Here is a 26,109-nt window from a genome sequence, read left to right on the forward strand (position 1 = left end):
TATTGCTTTTTGGGGAAGGTGCTTTCCATGGACTATATCTTTAAGAGATACAGTCCCAGTCCTGTGGAGAGTTGGCTACTCTTTAGGTTGTGAAAGCCCTGTGGGCCTAGAGCGAGGGGGTCTGTTTGCTTGTTTGAGGACTGTTTTACAAGGGAGAGAGGCTTCTGATCTCCTGGGTTTGGAGCAGACCTCATCTTTTGTACTGGTTCTCCTTGTTTTACTCTTGAAAAATTTAATTAAACTGAAACTGTGAATATAGAATAGGAAAATCATGTTAAAGTAAACAAATGTCCAGTTAAGGGCCTGGCATCAGGCTACAAAAAGTAAAGAATTTTGGCATTGATGTAGCTATCTTGGGATCTAGACTGACTGGTGATGCATAGACCACCATAGATGGTCTATGATGTCAAGCTCTTCAGAATTGGAAATTCAAGGCACTCCTGTGGTAGAATGAGCATCCAGGCTGATGGCCGTGGTCAGAGCTCTGAGCTCCCACTTCAAGCCAGAGGAAGAGGTGGAGAAGGAGGAAGAAAAAGAGGATGAGGAAGAGGGGGAGGCAAATCACAGATACTCGGGGCATGTTGTAACTTCAACATGGTTCCATACATACAACCAAAAGAGCTACCAGCTCAGGACCCTCTCGTGGTTCCAGGACGTCAGGATTGGGCAGCACAGCATCTTTTGCTTTTACCTGCACCCACATCAGGCATCACTAAGGAATTCATCATCATCCTTCCCACTGAGCAGTGCTGCCCTGGGTCCTCTGCATCATTCAGTGGTTAGCCCCTGCTTGAGCAGAACTACAAACAGGGTTCATTGCACTCACCTCCATATTGGCTCTGGTCTCCAAGAGAGACTTTTCAGTGAATAAATAAAAAGGGATATTAGGTAATAGGAAAGGGCACTGTTTTTCTGAGAGTGTTTTTGTTTGTGTCTAGTGTTCTTGGCAAAATGGTGTCAGAAAAGCTGCCCAGATCAGCTAGTTTTATTCCGAAGTCCAGAAATGGTGTGGCTGTGAAAATTTGGCTGATTCTACCTTTGGAAACTGTACTTTTTTGGTGTGTTGGTGGAGATAAATGCATGAACTAAAACTAAATATTATGAAACCAAATTTTATTTACTTTAAGATACGCTCCGGCTGTTAGGCTTGGAGAGGAAAAAAAAATAACCAAGTTGTGTTCTTGGAAGGCACTTCCGATCTTTAATTAGATATTTAAAGTTTACTGGCCCATCACTCAGGCTTGGCATTGCCACTTTGTTTCTAATCTCTGATTTAATTAGAAGCACTGCTTGTAATTTACTGACAGCAGGAGGCTCTCTCAGAGGTCTTCCTTCTCCCTAGAACTCAGTTTGATTCAATGGCTGGAGCTGGAGCAGCTGCGCTTCCAAATTGTTGCCACAGTACAGTTTTCAAGGCTGAGAGACTTTAATTGTCTCCGGGTTCCTGCTCCTTCCAATAATGGTTTGCCTTGAATTTCTGGGAGACAAGGCACTCTCTAGTTAACAACCATTTGTTCAATACCTTCTGTGTCTTTAGAGGCTCACGAGGGCTGAAGAGGAGATTCCGAACACATAAAAGACAAGGTTCCTGTTTAGGGAACCTCAACTCTTAGAATATCAATTATGCTTCTGCTTGATGATGTAAAAGTTGTTCGTTCCCACTATAACTCTAGGAGCCCAAGTTAGGATTTAAGAATTTCCCACTTCCATCTCTACCCTTTCCCTCCCTTACCTGGTACACGTATACGTGCTATATGTGGTATACGCTCTACTTTTCCTAACCAAAGAGTAAGACACTTTCAGAGTAGGGAGCCCCCATGTTCCTTCTCCATAGTGTGTTTATATCCTGGGTTAACTTGTTATTCTCAGCTCCTGGCTGTAGAATAGCCTGTCACTGGGATGCCTTCACTGCTCACTATAGTCCTTTCCTGGCACCGGACAGTAGTGGGCTCAGCCCAGTTCTTCGGTCACGAACAAAATATTTTAGAATCCCACTGAAATAATTGAGTGGGTCCAGATATCTTGCATCACCTAAAAAAATATATGGCGTAGAGAAATCCCTCAAGAATCTTTTAAAAATTAAACGGAGTTACTAAATAAAAGAACTGGTGTCAATTTCTGATTACATTTGAATAAACTTACCCTGATTTGAGGGCACTGTTGCTTTTAAAAGTCAGGCACTGTGCTAAGCTCTGGAGATACAGTGATGAAAAAAGAAGTCCCTCTTCTCAGGAAGTTTATGCTCTGGAACAGCCTATTTGGAATGTCTGCCAGCTGTCAGGGATGTACCAAGAAGAGTGGTTATAAAAATGGATAAACATAGTTCTGTCTTCAAGGAAATCACAGTTGGACAAGGGAGACAGATACACAGATAGCCAAAGTCCAACACTTGAGAGCTCTCAGAGCTACTAACCCCAGAAGGCTGTGCCATGGGTGACAGCCAATCCCAGGGCGGGCAGGTGCCAGCTAAGCCAGCAGGTGTGTGCCGCTGCTCGTCAGAACCTCACAGTAGGTCCTGGTCTGGGAGCTCAGCTCACAACCATCATTACCTACATTTCAGAGTTACAGACTAGTGCCTTCCATCCCAGGGAGAGACGAGCCTACAAGCTCCTGGAAGGAAACTAAAAACAACCAACACCCAACAGATGAGGTTTGCTTACATAGATCTTGTGTTGTGATCATTTACGAGGACACAAGGGCAGTGTTCCAGTGTGGAAAGAGAATGGGCAGCTTTGGAGACAGACAGACCTGGGGTGAGTCCTGACTGCACTACTTACTAGTTGTGTGGCCTTGGGTAAGTTTCGTAATTTCTTGGAACCACAGTTCGCTCATTGGTTAAATGCTGGTGATGATCCCTATTTATGTGATCATTGTGAGAGTAAATGAGGCAATATATTTCAGTGCCCAGCACAGTGGCTGGCACATAGTAGGCACATAGTAAATTTTAGTTTTCCCCCTTTTCTCCTTCTTGATGCATTAGTGGAAAGCAGGCATTATAAAAGACATCTAATCTAAAATAAACAGCACTATTAGAAATAGTGGAATGTAACAAATCGTATCAGTGAGAATGGCCTGGATAGGTATCTAGAAGTTGGTATGTCAGGGCTTCTCCAGCACTTTGAAGGGGGAAGGAGTGCTCTGACTTCTTTGAAGAGCCCTTTTTTAGGGCAGAAATGGGGACATAGGGTATTAATTAGAATACTGATTACAGAAATGACTCAAATTTTTTCCCCAAGAATATTTTGTATAGAAATAATTTATTTACATGCCTCTCTCACCTATTAGACTAAATTTTTGCAAAATTTTGTGGCAAAAGAATCACTGGGATGCCTTTAGGAGTACAATTTCCTGGCGTTCCCCCCCCCCCCCCGCCCACACACTCAGAATAAGTCTGGGGTATGGCCTAGAAGGTTGCATTTTGATAAGCACATTGGTGGGTTCTGACACAGGTTCTGAGGACCAAATTTTGGAAGGCTACGTAGAGTGAGAACCCCTTAAAAGTGTGGACTGTTTCCTATTCATTCTGTATTTCCAGTGCTCAGATATAATAGATATTGATTGAATTTAGTTGAATAAATGAGTGAGCAATGATTCTCTAGGAAGCTGTATTATTTAAAAGAATTGGCTTTCTGGGTCCTAGGCCAGTGTCTTGTGAGTTTGAAGAAAATAATTAGTCTACTAAAACTTGTGAATGAGACCCAGGGCTTCCCCGGTAGCCCACATGACTCGTTTCACAAAAGTGGGCTTTTTTGAGGACAGGAGGCTGAGCAGATGTTCATGTGGGGCTGCTCCCTCAAACAGTTGCCCTAGCCTTGCTGTTTCTCAGTTGATTCAGGGTTAGTTGATAGAAATCAGGGAGCAGCTCTGTGAACATCTTGTGTTCTTTCTGTGCACTGTAGGTACCTTAGAACCAGAAAGAAGTTCGGGCCTTTTTTGTGATGGAAAAGCCGAGCAACAATAATTTAAACAAATTTTCTCTGAAGGAAACTCCCAAGTCCCCCTGAATTAATCATTTCATTAAAACACCTCTTGATTGGTGCCTTTTAAAGGGTATTGTTTATTCTAAATAGAATAGATTTAATCAGCTAAATTTCATCTGCGGGTATTTGGGCATTGCTTCTTTAGCTATTGCTTCTTTATCCTTGTGCCCGTGTCTTTATCACCTCCTTGCCTGGTGGCACCCAGAGCCTGGGGTCATCCTGGCTGAGTTAGGTGGAGAATAGTGATGGCTTATATTCAGGTTATCTAAGTGACTATTGGATGATTAAACTGCATTGCTTTGGCATTTCACGATGTTCCACCAAGCAGAGAGAGACCCCAGGAGATAGGCTCACACCCACTTAGGAAGAGTTGCTCATACTTGGGATTTGAAGTTACTTTTAAGAGGTCAAGTCCCTTGTGAAACATATATATTCATTGCTCCAGGAAAATTCTAGATGTTTATCCAGATGGTGAAATGACTCTATTTTCTTTAAATTGATCAGTGGTTAATTTCCATAGGGCCACTGAGTGCAGCTGACATGCACCTCAGTGGTTGGGGCGGTGGGGCTGGATCAAGCCAGAAGATGTTCAGTGGCCTCTCACACCCCAAACGGCTTAATATATAATTTGACACAAGTAACCGGGGATTCCATTGCAACAGAAACTGCTGATTTCACCACTTGCAATACCTTTATAGCTGTCATTGCCCCCTTTCACCAGAACCTTATTGTAATTGCAGATGCCTGGGGATTTTACTTCCCTCATAGTTTAGTCAAAAAAACACATTGTATTGCTTTCTGTAAATAGAAGCACGTGATGCTTTTTCCTGAGAATACTGTCTTTTGATAGTTCTGTTCAGTTCTTTTAGATCCTCACAGCTGAATAGGAGTTTAGGACTCCAGCAGACAGCTTCTCCCCATCTGGGTCAGTTTTGCACCCAGGAGTCCTGGGAAGTGGGGAAGGGCCACAGACAGATGAACCCACACTGAGACTAGGGAGGAGTCTGGGAATCAGGGTTGCTGATGGTGCTTTTAGTTTCTGGCCAGCCCTCTTTCTGTGCTACATTAGGTTGATCGGGGACCAGAGTCATACTTAGCTACTTTTTGAATTCCCTTTTCCCTCCTACCCTGGAAGTGCTAGTGCATTAGATATTTGGGGGGAGCCTTGTGTCTTTGTGTCAGGAGGATCTAAAAGGAAGGGACTTAATGCTTGAGGGCATGTCATTGTTAAGGTCTGGCATACTTAGGGCATAGTCATGTGCTCAAATGATGGGAGTCTGTTACATACCACTCAGAAGAGTTTCTTGCAATCCTGAGGCAGGGTAGTTCCCTGAGGAAAGAATATATTAGGGGCTTGGTCATTGTTTCTTTGTAATAAGGACAATAAAAACAAGGAAGGATAAGAATTCTTGCTGAAAACACTAGATTTTGTGCTAAGTTCCGTAGAGGATACAAAGAAAGAAAAGACATTGTCCCTAAGTTCCAGACATTTGCAATCTAGTGAGCAAAGTCAGTCTGTGCCAACACAGGCAGTAATCCAAGCTCACACCACAGGAGAGTTTTAGACCATAGCTCTTGACAGCAGGATGACTGGGGACACACTGCTGATTGGTGAGCTGTGTTGTAAGCAGCTGCGTACTAAAAATAAAGCATCATGTTTGTGAAGAATTGACTTAAATTAGACTGGATTCAAAGTTATGCAAATACTAGTTCACCATCCCTGGCTGATGCTGCTTTGTCCTCCTTGGAATTGGCGGTTGGGTTGACAGGCAGCCAGGAACTGCATATACTGTCAGCCTGTCTAATGGGGGTGGGGGTCTGAGAGTGTGCCTGGAAGCAAAAGGACTGAGAGCAGTGCTTGTGGTTAATGCCTTCCATGAGACTGAGAAGGAGCTGGAGGCAGATCACTGTTTGCTGTGATGGCTGGGCCAACCTTGATGGCAGAGGCTGGACAGTGCCTTGAATGAAGGGTGGGCTGAATGCAGTGGAGGGCCCTGAGTTTCCTGATGGTGAGGATAGTGGTGTACAGGGGCACTAGAGGCTAGGAGGACAGTGCCCTGACCAGGTGGCAGAACACTGGAGGGAATGTTTTGGGGCCTTGAACCCTGGACTTGATTACAAGGCAGGGAGCAGGGCCCTTAGCACTGGCAGTGCTCATCCACCACATAGTAAGGGCATGACAAATATTTGCCAAATGAAGAATTAATGAATTGGACTCTGACAACTGGACTTTATCCTGTAGGTGAGACATGGAAGATCTGACAGGGAAGTGGTGTTCCCCTGACATATCAAAACACATCTGACCTGGGGCTCATTTCATTTGTTAAACCAGCCAGTCCGAGAAATCAATACCAGGTGCTAATGAAAAACAGCAGTTTAATGTGACATGTCTCCCAGCTGGTGTCAGAATTCTTTGAGCCTTCAAATTGCTACCTCATGGCACATGGGAGATGGCCGGGCTTGTTGCGGCGGGGGTTGGGGGGACGTTTGGGTTGGAAGATTTGGTACTTTGTCTGGATGTCTCTTTGAGGAACCATATCCTGCTTCTGTGCCCAGCAGATCTTGGCTGGCTTTTACCTTGATGATCAAAATCCATGTGGCTTCCTTGTGGTTTTGTCTCCTCTGTGGTTTAGCCTGGAGCATCTCAAATTCACCAAGCTCTCTGAATACCGGAATTTCCTGTGCCTTGTCCTTTATCCTCTTACTCTTCAGTAGCTCTGTCTCCCTGGGTTGCAACTGTCTAATATCCCAGCTAAGTCCCTTAGAAGTGTCCCTGATAAAAATGGCAGCACTTCCTCACTGCCTGTGGAATAATGAAACTCTGCATCCTAAGTCATGCTTTTTATTGCTCTCCAGTTTGTCCCATTTTGTTTTTAAAGCAAATCTAGTTAAATGAACAGTTTTAGGTTGTTTGGCTTTCTGAGTGCCAGCATAGGAATCTGAAGCTACCTAATTATAACAACTAAACCAGTGTATTGATAATCTAATTACTGTCTGCTCACAGAGCATGCTATCACTTGCTGCCCCTTAAATACACTGTCCTGGTTCTGGTTTTTACTTTGTCGGTGACCTGTGGCTCACTCCCTCTTTTTTTTTTTTAATTAAAAAAATTTTTTTTTTCATTTTTTTTTTTTCAGCGTAACAGTATTCATTGTTTGTGCACCACACCCAGTGCTCCATGCAATCCGTGCCCTCTCTAATACTTGCCACCTGGTTCCCCCAACCTCCCACCCCCCGCCCCTTCAAAACCCTCAGATTGTTTTTCAGAGTCCATAGTCTCTCATGGTTCACCTCCTCTTTCAATTTCCCTAAACTCCCTTCTCCTCTCCATCTCCCCTTATCCTCCATGCTATTTGTTATGCTCCACAAATAAGTGAAACCATATGATAATTGACTCTCTCTGCTTGACTTATTTCACTCAGCATAATCTCTTCCAGTCCCATCCATGTTGCTACAAAAGTTGGATATTCATCCTTTCTGATGGAGGCATAATACTCCATAGTGTATATGGACCACATCTTCCTTATCCATTCGTCTGTTGAAGGGCATCTTGGTTCTTTCCATAGTTTGGCGACCGTGGCCATTGCTGCTATAAACATTGGGGTACAGATGGCCCTTCTTTTCACTACATCTGTATCTTTGGGGTAAATACCCAGTAGTGCAATTGCAGGGTCATAGGGAAGTTCTGTTTTTAATTTCTTGAGGAATTTCCACACTGTTTTCCAAAGTGGCTGTACCAACTTGCATTCCCACCAACAGTGTAGGAGGGTTCCCCTTTCTCCACATCCTCTCCAACACATGTTGTTTCCTGTATTGCTAATTTTGGCCATTCTAACTGGTGTAAAGTGATATCTCAATGTGGTTTTAATTTGAATCTCCCTGATGGCTAGTGATGATGAACATTTTTTTCATGTGTCTGATAGCCATTTGTATGTCTTCATTGGAGAAGTGTCTGTTCATATCTTCTGCCCATTATTTTTATGTGATTGTCTGTTTTGTGTGTGTTGAGTTTGAGGAGTTCTTTATAGATCCTGGATATCAACCTTTTGTCTGTACTGTCATTTGCAAATATCTTCTCCCATTCCGTGGGCTGCCTTTTGTTTTGTTGACTGTTTCTTTTGCTGTGCAGAAGCTTTTGATCTTGATGAAGTCCAAAAGTTCATCTTCGCTTTTGTTTCCTTTGCCTTTGGAGACATATCTTGAAAGAAGTTGCTGTGGCTGATATCAAAGAGGTTACTGCCTATATTCTCCTCTAGGGTTCTGATGGATTCCTGTCTCACGTTGAGGTCTTTATCCATTTTGAGTTTATCTTTGTGTATAGTGTAAGAGAATGGTTGAGTTTCATTCTTCTACATATAGCTGCCCAGCACCATTTATTGAAGAGACTTTCTTTTTTCCACTGTATATTTTTTCCTGTTTTGTCAAAGATTATTTGACCATAGAGTTGAGGGTCCATATCTGGGCTCTCTACTCTGTTCCACTGGTCTATGTGTCTGTTTTTATGCCAGTACCATGCTGTCTTGGTGATCACAGCTTTGTAGTAAAGCTTGAAATCAGGTAACGTGATGCCCCCTGTTTTATTTTTTTAATTTTTTTTTTAATTTTTTATTTTTTATAAACATATATTTTTATCCCCAGGGGTACAGGTCTGTGAATCACCAGGTTTACACACTTCACAGCACTCACCAAAGCACATACCCTCCCCAATGTCCATAATCCCACCCCCTTCTCCCAAACCCCCTCCCCCCAGCAACCCTCAGTTTGTTTTGTGAGATTAAGAGTCACTTATGGTTTGTCTCCCTCCCAATCCCATCTTGTTTCATTGATTCTTCTCCTACCCACTTAAGCCCCCATGTTGCATCACCACTTCCTCATATCAGGGAGATCATATGATAGTTGTCTTTCTCTGCTTGACTTATTTCACTAAGCATGATACGCTCTAGTTCCATCCATGTTGTCGCAAATGGCAAGATTTCATTTCTTTTGATGGCTGCATAGTATTCCATTGTGTATATATACCACATCTTCTTGATCCATTCATCTGTTGATGGACATCTAGGTTCTTTCCATAGTTTGGCTATTGTGGACATTGCTGCTATAAACATTCGGGTGCACGTGCCCCTTCGGATCACTATGTTTATATCTTTAGGGTAAATACCCAATAGTGCAATTGCTGGGTCATAGGGCAGTTCTATTTTCAACATTTTGAGGAACCTCCATGCTGTTTTCCAGAGTGGCTGCACCAGCTTGCATTCCCACCAACAGTGTAGGAGGGTTCCCCTTTCTCCGCATCCTCACCAGCATCTGTCATTTCCTGACTTGTTGATTTTAGCCATTCTGACTGGTGTGAGGTGATATCTCATTGTGGTTTTGATTTGTATTTCCCTGATGCCGAGTGATATGGAGCACTTTTTCATGTGTCTGTTGGCCATCTGGATGTCTTCTTTGCAGAAATGTCTGTTCATGTCCTCTGCCCATTTCTTGATTGGATTATTTGTTCTTTGGGTGTTCAGTTTGCTAAGTTCTTTATAGATTCTGGACACTAGTCCTTTATCTGATATGTCGTTTGCAAATATCTTCTCCCATTCTGTCAGTTGTCTTTTGATTTTGTTAACTGTTTCCTTTGCTGTGCAAAAGCTTTTGATCTTGATGAAATCCCAATAGTTCATTTTTTCCCTTGCTTCCCTTGCCTTTGGCGTTGTTCCTAGGAAGATGTTGCTGCGGCAGAGGTCGAAGAGGTTGCTGCCTGTGTTCTCCTCAAGGATTTTGATGGATTCCTTTCGCACATTGAGGTCCTTCATCCATTTTGAGTCTATTTTTGTGTGTGGTATAAGGAAATGGTCCAGTTTCATTTTTCTGCATGTGGCTGTCCAATTTTCCCAGCACCATTTATTGAAGAGGCTGTCTTTTTGCCATTGGACATTCTTTCCTGCTTTGTCGAAGATTAGTTGACTGTAGAGTTGAGGGTCTATTTCCGGGCTCTATATTCTATTCCATTGATCTATGCGTCTGTTTTTGTGCCAGTACCATGCTGTCTTGATGATGACAGCTTTGTAATAGAGCTTGAAGTCCGGAATTGTGATGCCACCAACGTTGGTTTTCTTTTTCAATATCCCTTTGGCTATTCGAGGTCTTTTCTGGTTCCATATAAATTTTAGAATTATTTGTTCCATTTCTTTGAAAAAGATGGATGGTACTTTGATAGGAATTGCATTAAATGTGTAGATTGCTTTAGGTAGCATAGACATTTTCACAATATTTATTCTTCCAATCCAGGAGCATGGAACATTTTTCCATTTCTTTGTGTCTTCCTCAATTTCTTTCATGAGTACTTTATAGTTTTCTGAGTATAGATTCTGTGCCTCTTTGGTTAGGTTTATTCCTAGGTATCTTATGGTTTTGGGTGCAATTGTAAATGGGATTGACTCCTTAATTTCTCTTTCTTCTGTCTTGCTGTTGGTGTAGAGAAATGCAACTGATTTCTGTGCATTGATTTTATATCCTGACACTTTACTGAATTCCTGTATAAGTTCTAGCAGTTTTGGAGTGGAGTCTTTTGGGTTTTCCACATATAGTATCATATCATCTGCGAAGAGTGATAATTTGACTTCTTCTTTGCCGATTTGGATGCCTTTAATTTCCTTTTGTTGTCTGATTGCTGAGGCTAGGACCTCTAGTACTATGTTGAATAGCAGTGGTGATAATGGACATCCCTGCCGTGTTCCTGACCTTAGGGGAAAAGCTTTCAGTTTTTCTCCATTGAGAATGATATTTGCGGTGGGTTTTTCATAGATGGCTTTGATGATATTGAGGTATGTGCCCTCTATCCCTACACTTTGAAGAGTTTTGATCAGGAAGGGATGCTGTACTTTGTCAAATGCTTTTTCAGCATCTATTGAGAGTATCATATGGTTCTTGTTCTTTCTTTTCTTGATGTGTTGTATCACATTGACTGATTTGCGGATGTTGAACCAACCTTGCAGCCCTGGAATAAATCCCACTTGGTCGTGGTGAATAATCTTTTTAATGTACTGTTGAATCCTATTGGCTAGTATTTTGTTGTTTCGCATCTGTGTTCATCAAGGATATCGGTCTATAGCTCTCTTTTTTGGTGGGATCCTTGTCTGGTTTTGGGATCAAGGTGATTTTGGCCTCATAAAATGAGTTTGGAAGTTTTCCTTCCATTTCTATTTTTTGGAACAGTTTCAGGAGAATAGGAATTAGTTCCTCTTTAAATGTTTGGTAGAATTCCCCCGGGAAGCCGTCTGGCCCTGGGCTTTTGTTTGTTTGGAGATTTTTAATGACTGTTTCAATCTCCTTACTGGTTATGGGTCTGTTCAGGCTTTCTATTTCTTCCTGGTTCAGTTGTGGTAGTTTATATGTTTCTAGGAATGCATCCATTTCTTCCAGATTGTCAAATTTATTGGCGTAGAGTTGCTCATAGTATGTTCTTATAATAGTTTGTATTTCTTTGGTGTTAGTTGTGATCTCTCCTCTTTCATTCATGATTTTATTTATTTGGGTCCTTTCTCTTTTCTTTTTGATAAGTCGGGCCAGGGGTTTATCAATTTTATTAATTCTTTCAAAGAACCAGCTCCTAGTTTCGTTGATTTGCTCTATTGTTTTTTTGGTTTCTATTTCATTGATTTCTGCTCTGATCTTTATGATTTCTCTTCTCCTGCTGGGTTTAGGGTTTCTTTCTTGTTCTTTCTCCAGCTCCTTTAGCTGTAGGGTTAGGTTGTGTACCTGAGACCTTTCTTGTTTCTTGAGAAAGGCTTGTACCGCTATATATTTTCCTCTCAGGACTGCCTTTGTTGTGTCCCACAGATTTTGAACCGTTGTATTTTCATTATCATTTGTTTCCATGATTTTTTTCAATTCTTCTTTAATTTCCCGGTTGACCCATTCATTCTTTAGAAGGATGCTGTTTAGTCTCCATGTATTTGGGTTCTTTCCAAACTTCCTAATGTGGTTGAGTTCTAGCTTTAGAGCATTGTGGTCTGAAAATATGCAGGGAATGATCCCAGTCTTTTGATACCGGTTGAGTCCTGATTTAGGACCGAGGATGTGATCTATTCTGGAGAATGTTCCATGTGCACTAGAGAAGAATGTATATTCTGTTGCTTTGGGATGAAGTGTTCTGAATATATCTGTGATGTCCATCTGGTCCAGTGTGTCGTTTAAGGCCTTTATTTCCTTGCTGATCTTTTGCTTGGATGACCTGTCCATTTCAGTGAGGGGAGTGTTAAAGTCCCCTACTATTATTGTATTATTGTTGATGTGTTTCTTTGATTTTGTTATTAATTGGTTTATATAGTTGGCTGCTCCCACGTTGGGGGCATAGATATTTAAAATTGTTAGATCTTCTTGTTGGACAGACCCTTTGAGTATGATATAGTGTCCTTCCTCATCTCTTATTATAGTCTTTGGCTTAAAATCTAATTGATCTGATATAAGGATTGCCACTCCTGCTTTCTTCTGATGTCCATTAGCATGGTAAATTCTTTTCCACCCCCTCACTTTAAATCTGGAGGTGTCTTCGGGCTTAAAATGAGTTTCTTGGAGGCAACATATAGATGGTTTTTTTTTTTTTATCCATTCTGATACCCTGTGTCTTTTGATTGGGGCATTTAGCCCATTAACATTCAGGGTAACTATTGAGAGATATGAATTTAGTGCCATTGTATTGCCTGTAAGGTGACTGTTACTGTATATGGTCTCTGTTCCTTTCTGATCTACCACTTGTAGGCTCTCTCTTTGCTTAGAGGACCCCTTTCAAGATTTCCTGTAGAGCTGGTTTGGTATTTGCAAATTCTTTCAGTTTTTGTTTGTCCTGGAAGCTTTTAATCTCTCCTTCTATTTTGAATGATAGCCTAGCTGGATATAGTATTCTTGGCTGCATGTTTTTCTCGTTTAGTGCTCTGAAAATATCATGCAGCTCTTTCTGGCCTGCCACGTCTCTGTGGATAAGTCAGCTGCCAATCTAATATTTTTACCATTGTATGTTACAGACTTCTTTTCCCGGGCTGCTTTCAGGATTTTCTCTTTGTCACTGAGACTTGTAAATTTTACTATTAGGTGACGGGGTGTGGGCCTATTCTTATTGATTTTGAGGGGCATTCTCTGAACCTCCTGAATTTTGGTGCTCGTTCCCTTTGCCATATTGGGGAAATTCTCCCCAATAATTCTCTCCAGTATACCTTCTGCTCCCCTCTCTCTTTCTTCTTCTTCTGGAATCCCAATTATTCTAATGTTGTTTCGTCTTATGGTGTCACTTATCTCTCGAATTCTCCCCTCGTGGTCCAGTAGCTGTTTGTCCCTCTTTTGCTCAGCTTCTTTATTCTCTGTCATTTGGTCTTCTATATCACTAATTCTTTCTTCTGCCTCATTTATCCTAGCGGTGAGAGCCTCCATTTTTGATTGCACCTCATTAATAGCTTTTTTGATTTCAACTTGGTTAGATTTTAGTTCTTTTATTTCTCCAGAAAGGGCTTTTATATCTCTCGAGAGGGTTTCTCTAATATCTTCCATGCCTTTTTCGAGCCCGGCTAGAACCTTGAGAATTGTCATTCTGAACTCTAGATCTGACATATTACCAATGTCTGTATTGATTAGGTCCCTAGCCTTCGGTACTGCCTCTTGTTCTTTTTTTTGTGTTGAATTTTTCCGTCTTGTCATTTTGTCCAGATAAGAGTATATGAAGGGGCAAGTAAAGTACTAAAAGGGTGGCACCAACCCCAGGAAAATATGCTTTAACCAAATTAGAAGAGATCCAAAATCGTGAGGGGGGAGAAAGGGGATAAAAAGAGGTTCAAAAAGGAAGAAAGAAAGAAAGAAAAAAAAAAGAAGAAAGAAAAAAGAAAAGAAAAGAAAAGAATTTTAAAAAAGAGAAAACACCTAAGAAAAATGTAAAAAAGAAAAAATATATATATTAGATAAACTAGTAAAAAATCGTTAAAAAAGAAAAAGGTAACAGTTAAAAAAAAAATTTACCCGAAGGCAAGAAAAAAAAAAACAAAAAACAAAAAATGAAAAAGAAAAAAATTAAATTAACTGCAAGACTAAAAAAAATCACAGGGAAAAAGCCACGAGTTCCATGCTTGGCTTTCTCCTCCTCTGGATTTCTGCTGCTCTCCTTGGTATTGAAACCGCACTCCTTGGTAGGTGAACTTGGTCTGGGCTGGATTTCTTGTTGATCTTCTGGGGGAGGGGCCTGTTGTAGTGATTCTCAAGTGTCTTTGCCCCAGGCGGAATTACACCGCCCTTACCCGGGGCCGGGGTGAGTAATCCGCTTGGGTTTGCTTTCAGGAGCTTTTGTTCCCTGAGCGCTTTCCGTAGAGTTCCGGAGGACGGGAATACTAATGGCGGCCTTCTGGTCTCCGGCCTGGAGGAGCCGAGAGCCCAGGGCCGCACTCCTCAGTGCGCCCTCAGAGAACAGCGCCCAGTTACTCCCGTCTGCCTGACCTCCGGCCGCGCTCCGAGCTCACCGAGCCTGCGACCGGTTCAAGGTAACACCGAGCTGCGAGCTTACTGTCAGCTCTGTCTCTGTAGCCGGCTTTCCCGTTCCAATACCCGCAAGCTCTGCGACACTCAGACACCCCCGATCCTTCTGTGACCCTGCGGGACCCGAGGCCAGGCTGACCCCGTGTGGGCTTTGCCCCGGGTAGCCTCTGGAGCGATGTCCCTCAGCGGAACAGACTTTTAAAAGTCCTGATTTTGTGCGCCGTTGCTCTGCCGCTTGCCGGGAGCCGGCCCCTCCCCCCGGGGTCTATCTTCCCGTGGCTTTGGATTCACTTCTCCGCCGGTCCTACCTTTCAGAAAGTGGCTGTTTTTCTGTTTCCAGAATTGCTGTTCTTCTTCTCTTCGATCTGCCGATGAATTTTCAGGTGTTTGCAATCTTTAGATAAGCTATCTAGCTGATCTCCGGCTAGCTGAAGTAGTCTCAGCCTGCTACTTCTCCACCATCTTGACTCCTCCCCTCGAGTTTCTCCCCCTGTTTTATTTTTGTTTTTCAACATTTCCTTAGTGATTGTTTGCTAGGATCTTGTTGAGAATCTTAGCATCCATATTAATCAGTGATATTTCTGAAATTCTCCTTTTTGGTAGGGTCTTTGCCTGGTTTGGGGATCAAGGTAATGCTGGTTTCATAGAAAGAGTCTGGAAATTTTCCTTCTGCTTCAATTTTTTGAAACAGCTCCAGGAGAATAGGTGTTTTTTCTTCGTTGAAAGTTTGGTAGAATTCCCCAGGGAATCCATCAGGTCCTGGGCTCTTGTTTTTTGGGAGGTTTTTGATCCCTGCTTCAATCTCGTTACTAGATATTGGTCTATTCAGGTTGTCAATTTCTTCCTGGTTCAATTTTGGGAGTTTATAGTTTTCCATGAATGCATTCATTTCATCTAGGTTACTTAGCTTATTGGCATATAACTGTTGATAATAACTTCTGATGATTGTTTCTACTTCCTTGGTGTTAGTTGTGATCTCTCCCTTTTCATTCATGATTTTATGAATTTGGACTTCCTCTCTTTTCTTTTGGATTAGTGTGGCCAATGGTTTATCGATCTTATTGATTCTTTCAAAAAACCAGCTTCTAGTTTCATTGATACGTTCTACTGTATCTCTGGTTTCTACCTCATTGATCTCAGCTCTAATCTTGATTATTTCCCTTCTTATGTATGGAGTTGGTTTGATTTGTTGTTGATTCTCTAGTTCTTTAAGGTGTAGAGACAGCTGGTATGTTCTGGATTTTTCAATTTTTTTGAGGGAGGCTTGGATGGCTATGTATTTCCCCCTTAGGCCCACCTTCGCTGTATCCCATAGGTTTTGGACTGAAGTGTCTTCATTCTCATTGGTTTCCATGAATTGTTTAAGTTCTTCTTTGATCTCCTGGTTGATCCAAGCATTCTTAAGCAAGGTGGTATTTAGCTTCCAGGTGTTTGAGTTCCTTCCGAACTTTTCCTTGTGATTGAGCTCCAGTTTCAAAGCATTGTGATCTGAGAATGTGCAGAACCTCAGTCTTTTGGTATCGGTTGAGTCCTGATTCGTGACCCAGTATGTGGTCTGTTCTGGAGAAGGTTCCATGTGCACTTGAGAAGATGAGTGTTCTGTTGTTTTAGGGTCCAATGTGTCATTCAGTGCTCTTGTTTCTTTATTGATTTTCTGCTTCGATAATCTGTCTGTTTCTGAGAGAAGCATGTTAAGATCTCCACTATTAGTGTATTCATATCAATATGACTCTTTATCTTGATTAACAGTTTTCTTGTGTAATTGGCTGCTCCCATATTGGGGGCATAGATATTTACAATTGTTAGATCATCTTGGTGGATAGTCCCTTTAAGAATGATGTAGTATCCTTCTGTATCTCTGACTACAGTCTTTAGTTTAAAATCTAATTTGTCTGATATGAGAATCACTACCCTGGCCTTCTTTTGAGGCCCATCCCTTCACTTTATGTCTGGGTATATGTTTAGGTTCAAAATGGGTCTTTTGTAGACAACATATGGATGGGTCCTGTCATTTTATCCAGTCTACAACCCTGTGCTGTTTTATGGGCGCATATAGGCCATTCACATTGAGAGTGATTATTGATAGATACATTTTTATTGACATCGCGTTACCTTTGAAGTCTTTCTTTCTGTAGATTGTCTCTATATTTCTGTTCAATGCTATTCTTAGGCTTTTTCCTCTTTTATAGAACCCCCCTTAATATTTCCTGCAGTGTCGGCTTGGTGGTTGCATAGTCTTTTAAGCCTTGCCGGTCTTGGAAACTCTTTATCTCTCCATCCATTTTGAATGTCAGTCTTGCTGGATAAAGTATTCTTGGCTGCATGTTCTTTTCATTTAGTGCCCTGAATATATCTTGCCAGCCCTTTCTGGCTTGCCAGGTCTCTGTGGACAGGTCTGATGTTATTCTGATGGGCTTTCCTTTGTAAGTAAGGAGCCTCTTTGTCCTAGCGGCTTTCAAGAGATTATATCTACAATTATGATTCCTCAATTTGACTATCAGGTGCCTTGATGTTTTTCTGGAATTTATAATCTTGGGTGGAGACCGTTTGGCCTCTAGTACATGAACGCTGGTTCCATTCGCGAGATTGGGAAAATTTTCATGAAGAACTTGTTCCACTATATCTTCTAGACTTCTTTCTTTCTCCTCCCCTTCAGGGATTCCAATAATTCTGACGTCGGAACCTTTCATGGCATCATTTATTTCCCTGATTCTGTTTTCGAGGCTTCTAAGCTGTTTGTTCCAGGCTTCCTCCTGATCCTTTCTATATGTTTGTCCTCTAGATCACTAATTCTATCTTCTGTCTCAGTTACTCTAGCGTTGAGAGAATTTAGATTAGTTTGAAACTCATTGAGAGCATTGTGAAGCTCATCCCTGGTAGCTTTCAGCTCTTCCCTAACATTGAAAACATGATCTCTGGTCTCTTTCAGTTCAGCCCTAATCAATTCCGTTTGGTAATTCATGGCTTTCTCCAACCTAGCTATTGCCTGGATAATTGTTAGCCTGAATTCTCTTTTCAACATGTTGTCTATGTTGATAGCCATTAGCTCTGTTGCAGAAGGCCCATCCTCTGTATTTTTCTTCTGTTGGGCATTCCTCCTCCTAGTCATTTTGGTGAGAGATGGCTGAATGGATGTAGCTGGATGTGTCGACCGTGGTGCAGTCAAGGTGCACCCTGGAATGCTTCTGAGCAATCAGGGTTCCCCACCCAAACGAGAGAAAAAAGAAAAGAAAAAGAGAGAGAGAGAGAGAGACAGGAAAGAAAGAGAAGATAAAAGAGAAGGTTCAGCCCAAATGGGCCCCTTGGTAAGATTTATGAAGTATACAAACAAAAAACAGACAAACAAAAAGACTGATAAAAGTATATTACAAGAGAAAAAAAAATAAGCAAATAAAGATAGAACCTTGTCAAAAAGAACCCCAAGTGTAATATTTATATACTATCAGGACAAACACAAAAACACAGAAACACTGGTGGAAGAAAAAGATGGGAGAGTGGTTATAAATTCTCAGTGTGGGCGAGGAAGGTTGTTTTGATTCTTCCTGGATGTATCTTGATATCTTTGTTAAAGGACTCAACTTCCCTAAGATAAAGGGGGATTAAAAACTGGTTTACCTATAGGGGTAGCATTGATTGGGTAAAGGGGATTGCCTTAAAGTTTAACTCTGTATGAATATTAGAAAATAAAAATAAAAAAAGGAATAAACTAGACTAAACTAAACTAAAAATTTTTAAAAAAGAAATTTAAAAAATAGAAATGCAAAAGGAAAACACAGGTGTATGTATCAAAAAGTTCAGGTTAGGGACGCCTGGGTGGCTCAGTTGGTTAAGCAGCTGCCTTTGGCTCAGGTCATGATCCCGGCATCCTGGGATCGAGTCCCACATCGGGCTCCTTGCTCTGCAGGGAGCCTGCTTCTCCCTCTGTCTCTGCCTACCATTCTGTCTGCCTGTGTTCGCTCTCTCTCCCTCTCTCTCTCTGACAAATAAATAAATAAAATCTTTAAAAAAAAAAAACGTTCAGGTTAGAAGATTATTATGGAGTTTGATGTACTGGACATCTCACTGTGATGGTAAATAGGTTAAAAAATTATTTATATAAAAATAAATGAGCCAGAATAGTGGGAACAAATTAAAAATAAAAGTTGTCCTATAAAGTAGTGGTGGCTGTTCTCTTGTCGTCTTTTCTTTCTTTCTTTTTTTTTTTTTTTTCCTTTCCTGGTTGGTTTTCTGGGGGAGGGGCCTGCCACGTGGGTTTTCAGTCAGTGAAGTTCTCTGAGTTAAGTCCTCCCGCCCCCCTCCTCAAGGGGGTAGGCTCTGAGGAAACTGGTTTTTTCAGGCTTTTGTTCTCTGGAAGTTTTTATGTTTGTTCACTTTTGTTTTTCTCTCTAACCTTGACCGTTTTTGATGGTTTTTGTAGGTTTAGAGGAAAGCAAACTGCATCCTGACCTCCCTCTCAGAGAGAAGCCTCAGTCTGGCTGTAGAGCCCAAATAAATCCCCCCTTGGCCGCTGGCAGAGCAGGTTCCGAGTCGTGGTCCTTGGGGACGCAGGATTTTTTGCTTGTACCCCAAACCACGGCAGAGGCTGCTGTCTGGGCAGCTCCAGACTGCCAGAGAGGTTCCAAGCAGTGATCGCACACTGAGATTTTCCCGCTGGCCCCCGCTGGGAGTGCCTGGTCTTTCCAGTAGAGAGCACCTGGCTGGCACCAGTGCACTCCTCTCTCAGGGGAGGGCGCGGGGTGCGACTCGGACTCTGATAGCATGGCAGAGCACTCTCGTGGGGACTGCAAAAAGGTTGTGCTTCTGTTGGCTGGTGAGGCTCCCAGCCCCTCACGGGAGCCGGGCCCCACGCGCTCTCAGGCGCGCTGCTGGCTCAGGGACTGAGACCTGGTTTCTCTGCCGCACTCTCTCTGGCTCTGCGCCAGGGGTGGCTGTCCTGGGTCTGGGGACTTAAGCCCCTGTCCCTAACACCCTGATTCCCACAATTTCCCCCGCGGTGATCCTTTGCTCTTTTTGAGAGCTTTCTGCCAGACTCCCGAGTTAATGCTGGTCCCCAGACGCAGGGCACTCTGGTATTGGGGTATTACTTTCCAATGGGTTGCCTCTGGTGGCTCCCTCCCCCTTTTGTTTACCTTCTGGTATTAGTCCGACTTTCCCACTCCGCTTTACCTGTCCACTGGTGTCTTCTGCTCCGGTAGAGATCCAGACGTGTATAATTCTGATCTCAGGTTGATTTCGTGGGTGATTGGAGTTCTTTGGAAGGTAATCAGCTCACTTGAGGGTACAGGTTGAAAGGGCGCCTCCTCCTACTTCCCCACCATCTTGTCTCCAACCAGCTCACTCCCTCTTATGATACTATTGGCAAGTCTGAGGAAAATGGAAAGCCGTGACTCATTTGAAACTTTTAGAGAGGATTCTGCTACTTAATACCTCCGTGCTCCAGTAAGCAGCTGGAAGTCAGTTTTGCTTTTGCAGCAGCCAGAAAGCCTTGTGGGCTTAAGGTTTGCATTTGGCAGCAGATTGCAGTATTTTGGGAGTTCCAGCATGGAGCTGGGTACCCATCATGTTTCACTCCTCAGGCTATCGATGGCTGTAGAGCCATGATGGCCCTCCATCTCTGTCAGGAATTGTCACTTGCTTCTTTATGAATACAACTTTTAATATTCTCTCTCCACCAGGCCAGCTTCAGGAGGGCCAAATCCCTGGTGTCCCTTTACTTCTGCCCTGCCCTTCTTGACTACATTTGAAAGTCAGAAACTTTGACTATGGTCTGGCCTTGGTCTGTCCTGGTGGCTTAAGGTTAATCACCCTGGGTAGATGAGTCTCCGGGGGCAGCCCCCAGACCTGATGATATTCTCTCAGTCTCTGTGGGTCTCAGGCATCTGTGGACTATCATCATGTAGATGGGCTTGGTAAGTGGGATCTCCATAGAAGCAAGGGGGGGTGCATGTAGGGACCCTCTATAACCATCCATTCCTTTTCTAGGACAACTGTGCAGGGTGGCAGAGTTGGTAGAGTCACACCAACTTGGGTTTGACTCCCTGCTCTGATAGTCATTGACAGTGTGACCTTGGATGACTCATTCTGCCTCAGTTTCTGTGTAGCTGTAGAAGGAGGACAAGAGTAGAATTTGCCTGCAGAGCTGTGGCAAAGAGAAAGAGACAGTGTTTAGAAGGCCCAAGCACAATAGCAAGCACAAAGCAGGTACCCTCAAAGGTATTTCTCATTGGACAGTTTGGACTAGCTTACTTTAATGATAACGTTGTCCATGTTCTCTGAGCTGACTGTGTACAGCTTGTAAAATTGAGTTAGTTGTTTAAGCTTTTTACTGGAAGGGAGTTTTTAAAACTAGAGAATATGTCTGCAAAATTCTTGTTACTACAACCATACTAGAAACAACTCTGGAGCAGTGACTATCTGGTAGCCCATTGATGCCTTGAGTAGGACCAGGCCAGTGGCTGGGTCCATGGATGCCACTGAAAATGGGAGGTATTCTCGTGGCCTCTTAGAATCACCACTGGCCTCATGATGTTGTCAAGATACCACTGCAGGATCCCTTATGTTGTACTTCTGTGGTCATACCCATTTCCCTCCTGGTCCAACACCCTTCTTAATCTCTGGAAACTACCAATCTGTTAGGGCCTGGACCTCTTACCCATAGGATAAAATTTTATTGATTGATTGTGAGAATGAGATTAATATCTATATTAAGGAGCCATATCATTTTGAAAAAAATAGCATACAGCCAAACCTAACCCTTAATTGAGACAGTAGAAATCCAGAAAAGGAGGCCAAAGAATCATTTCTTACACTAGGGGAAAATAAAGACTGTGAAAGTGGTTTTTAGAGAAGTAGGAAATCTCAGCTTAATCAAGAGAGATTAGGAATTATTACTTTCATATACCACTGAATTTCCCTTCCTCACCCTGGCTTTTATTAGGTGATTTTGAATAATTTTATTCTTTATCTTATTTGAGTATTATCAAGAATTCATCTTAAAATATTATGGCTGCTACAAATATTTACAAAGATTTATTACATCTTAAAATATGGGTTTATGATTTTTTTCAGGTGACAGCACTTTAAGGATTTCAGTTCTGATTCTCAGATTAGTAGGGAAAGTGGAAGTTGATGTTTGAAAATGTTTTAGAAACTTGGCTGGAGTGTAGCAGGCCTCTGGAACTACCAGAGAGTTCTTGGGCCTGCCATAGGCACCCACTCACACTGTGTTTCTCCTCCCAGGAGCTGGAGTCAGAGAGGACGTGTTTCTTATTTGGAGGGAGATAGAGGAAGCCTGTAGCACTTTGACTCAGATCCAGAAGCTGGTCACAGAGCCATCCGTGGCTCCGTCTGACGTGGCCACAGTAAACCATGGTGCGTACCATTTATGTTCATAGTGTAAGAGTCATAACTATTACCAGTTGGGGATGAAAGGATGTTTCCTGAGGAGTTTTTCCAGAGTTGTGCTGTTTGTATGTGTGTGTGTGTATGTGATGAGAGAGAGAGAGAGAGAGTGTGTGTGTGTGTGGGATTGTTCAAGAAAAACCAGCTGGACAGGCAAGTGGTAACTGCTAGGGAAAGACGCCTCAGTGTACTGGGCTTAGTGTTGACTACAACATGGACGATTGGGGATTTGTAGCCAAGGAGCAGTGTGGGGTTGGTTGATGGAAAATTATTAAGAGGAAACATCAGGGGTAAAGGGGGATTCTTGCTAAACCTACCTGACAGGATCTTCCTGAAGGGAGGTCAGGGTGACCAGATATCACCTGGGGGTGGTGGGCTATGAGGACTTTGATTAGATGTAGAGGGTAGGGGATTCTGGCTAAACTGACTTAACAGGATTTTTGCTAAAATTGGGTGATCCAGAGAAAAACATGGGAATCCAAAGCTGGAGGCCTAGTTGAGAAGAGTATTCAGAGGAACCTGAGTTTGGAGTGAGAAAGTCCTGGTTGCAAATCCTAACTCCTTCATTAGGCATTGACCTGAATTAATTCCTTTAAGTTTTAGTTTATTCTTCTGCTAAGTAACTATATCCGTCTTGACGGATTATTATAAAGATTAAGTAAAATAATATACACTTTGCACCAAGCAGGTATTTGATAAATGTTTGCTGACTCTTTCCCTTTCACAGTTAGAGAGTATACTGATTCTCCTTTCTGAATTCTTAAGTTAGTGCCTATGTAGGGTGCTGGTTTCATTTAGGGTAACTCTGGTAATAATGGTGGTTAGCACTTACAGCACATCCCTTACATGGCAAGCTTTGTGCTAGGCTCTTCACAGTATTCACTCATTTAACCCTTCCTACAATCTTATAAGATAGGTGCTACTATGATCTCCATTTAGGTTAAGTAACTTACTCAAGGCTACAGAACCAGAAGTGGTGAAACTAGGATTCAAAACCTAGTTCCTCAGTAAAAGTACCCAAGTCTGGCTTTCACCCTAGACATTCTGATTGAATCCATAAAGTATGTGGTCTGGATATCAAGGGTTTTGAAAGCTCCCCAGGTGATCCTAATGTGCAGCAAAGTTTGGGAACCTTGGCCAGGCTGTATTGCCTCCTGGTACCCTGCCTATATTGCAGAGGTGTCAATGTAGGACGAGAGCAAGGAGCCAGACCAGCTAGGGCAGGGATGTGGTTGAAGGGGAGAATTGGGGAGCAGACATGTGTAGAGAGGGAAGAGTAGGGTAAAGGCATGGGCAACCTTGCCCTGTGCAACCCGATGAATTCCTGGTGACAGTGAATCTTTCCTGTGACTGGCTGTCCAGCTGTGGGTCTAGGGCAGCACAACTGCAGTTGCTTTGCCAGTGCCAGCTCTCTGGGGTCCCCAAGGAGGGACCTATCAGGCTTGTCCAGAGGGGCTGCTCATTGGTAGTGACACCGTACTCAGTGTGAACCCAAAGCATCCTCTGTCATCCTGAGAGAATGAAAATGAAGCGGGGGCTTGGGATAAAGTCAGCATCCATGCTACACAAGAGAGTGGTGATCCTGCTACTCAGGTGTGTCGGGGGTAGTGCAATGGACTGTATTGTTCCTCCAAAGTTCATGTGTTGAAACTCTAACCCCAAATGTGATTGTATGAGGAAATAGGGCCTTTAAGAGGTATAGTTAAGGTTAAATGAGATCATAAGGGCGGAGCCCTAATCAAGTATGACTAGTGTCCTTATGAGAAGAGGAGGAGACGCCAGAGACCTCTCTCTTTCCACGCATGCACAGAAGAAAAGTTATAGGAGGACACAGTAGGAAGATGACCATCTACAAGCCAGAAAGAGATGCTTCACCAGAAACCAATCCTGAGGGCACCTTGATCTTGGATTTTCAGTCTCCAGAACTGTGAGAAAATGAATTTATGTTGTTTAAGCCACCCAGTCTATTGTATTTTTGTTGTGGTAGTACAAGTAGACTAAAATAGGGAGTATTTAAACTTGGGGTAGTTAGTCTTGAGGATTAAAAGAAGATTTTTAGATATTATCAGTTGACCTCAGTAATTAATAGAAGGACAGATTACAGTTTCTTTATTTTGGTCTGCATCATTTTATTTATTTATTTATTTATTTATTTGACAGAGATCACAAGTAGGCAGAAAGGCAGGCAGAGAGATCGGAAGGGAAGCAGGTTCTTTGCTGAGCAGAGAGCCTGTTGCGGGGCTTGATCCCAGGACCCTGGGATCATGACCTGAGCCAAAGGCAGAGGCTTTAACCCACTGAGCCACCCAGGTGCCCCCCCTTTATTTCAGTCTAATACACACACACAACACCCAAAACTAAAAAGTACACATTTTCAAAAGATGCTTCAAGTGTACTATTTCTATTTAAAAAGGAAAATTTGGGGGTGCTTGGGTGGCTCAGTGGGTTAAAGCCTCTGCCTTAGACTCAGGTCATGATCTCAGGGTCCTGGGACTGAGCCCGACGTTGGGTTCTCTGCTCATCGGGGATCCTGCTTCCCCCCGACTCTGCCTGCCTCTCTGCCTACTTGTGATCTCTGTCAAATAAATAAATAAAATCTTTAAAAAATTTTTAAAAATTAAAAAAATAAAAAGGAAAATTTGGCCTGGACCTTTCCACTCTTGGATACTCATTGAAACTTCTGTAACTTTGCTTTGGGCCTTGAGACCATGTTTGGAGTGTCTGATCTGCTCCTGTTGCCACCTGTAGCACAGCATTATTGAGAGAAAGGAGAATCTGCTTTCTCTGAAGGCATAGCCGTTCCCTAACTTCGACTGCCCAAGGCCTGCTAGGTCAAAGGAGATAGCATAGCCATCTGGAGGTGGGTGGGTTAGAATGGAGGAGGTCAGATGGGCTGCCATTGAATGTGAAACATTCATGTGAATTAGACAAAGTCTCTCCTATACTGTTAATTGAAATAAGGGCATGATATATTGAAGATGTTTGCTATATACCTAAAGTAACTACTAAATGACAAAACAGGCCAATAAAGGAGATAAAATGGAACTAAAAATACTCAATCCGAGATCTGTCAGGAGGGGAAAAGAGAGCCAAGAACAAACGGGGCCAATAGAACAAGCCAGTGCAAATACAATTACTTCTGATTGTTCCTAAACCTAAAGTGCAAACATAAAATTCTATTTCTGCCTTGAAAAAAAAAAAAAAAAAAAAAAAAAAAAAAGAAAACAAATGGCAAGATGATAAATAGAAATGTAACCATACATACATCAAGATGTATCAGTTTGTGCACTTTACATGTGCCTGGTTTACTCTATGTCAGTTATACCTCAGTGCAGGTGTTAATAAAGTAAAAGAGGAGGATGTGGATCGCTCCTGAGATGCTGAGCTGTTCAGAGATATTGGTGTTAATGCATCTGAGCATTCTGTGTTCTTGTGTGTGTGTGAGTGTGCCGGGTATGACTTTAAGATGAAAAGATGGCTTTTCTCACAAAACGTTCAAGAATTTGTCCACATTAGAGAGACTTGACCCTTCTTTGGCTGATCCTGCAGCTCATCATTTCAGGAGCTCCTCATTTGTAATAACCTTCACAGCCATTTTTTCTCACTGGAGATAATAAGTCTAATCATGTTGTATAGTCATGCCAAGACTGGACTCTCAATATTCGGTTGTTTCAAAATATCAAACTCGATGTCAAACAACAAGGAAGGGGCTAGAGGCACACTAAAGCCCTACAGGCAATTCCAACAGAACACATGGAGAGTGAGACAATACTTCTTTTTATTATCATTGTATTAAACCACCAGACAGGTGTCTCTGTTGTCATAACTTGTGGTGAAAGTACCCAGGTTTGGGATTAGAAAGATAGTAATCCTCGCTCTGCCCACTCCTGTGTGAAACCACCAGACAGGTGTCTCTGTTGTCATAACTTGTGGTGAAAGTACCCAGATTTGGGATTAGAAAGATAGTAATCCTCGCTCTGCCCACTCCTGTGTGACTGTTGGCAAGACATTTATTATCCATGCCTCAGTTTCCTTATTGCAAAATTAGGGTGACAATGATAATACCTACTCCACAGGGCTATTGGGAAACTTAAATGAGGAAATACATGTAAAACATTTAGAGCTGTGCTATCACACAGTTAAAGTGTAATGATGTCTATGAAAAAGTTAATCCATTTAGTTTTTTTCTTTCATTTATTGAGTGCTTACAATATGTAGTTCTGTG

The 26,109-nt window shown here is 42.4% G+C and overlaps 1 protein-coding gene and 1 long non-coding RNA gene across 3 annotated transcripts in view; both read left to right on the forward strand.

The window, feature by feature from the left end:
- Positions 1-26,109, forward strand: part of VWA3B (von Willebrand factor A domain containing 3B) — a 236,408-nt gene that overhangs the window by 52,071 nt on the left and 158,228 nt on the right. For both annotated transcript variants that reach the window (XM_032351983.1, XM_032351982.1), the window contains exon 8: positions 21,723-21,854. In XM_032351983.1, coding sequence (XP_032207874.1) covers positions 21,723-21,854 — 132 coding nt within the window. The remainder of the gene's footprint in view (positions 1-21,722; positions 21,855-26,109) is intronic.
- LOC116595525 lies at positions 18,236-18,563 on the forward strand. Its single transcript, XR_004287729.1, has 2 exons — positions 18,236-18,281; positions 18,505-18,563. It is a non-coding gene; the product is annotated as an uncharacterized LOC116595525 (long non-coding RNA).

This window comes from Mustela erminea, chromosome 7, assembly GCF_009829155.1.
Source record: "Mustela erminea isolate mMusErm1 chromosome 7, mMusErm1.Pri, whole genome shotgun sequence".
NCBI lineage: Eukaryota > Metazoa > Chordata > Mammalia > Carnivora > Mustelidae > Mustela > Mustela erminea.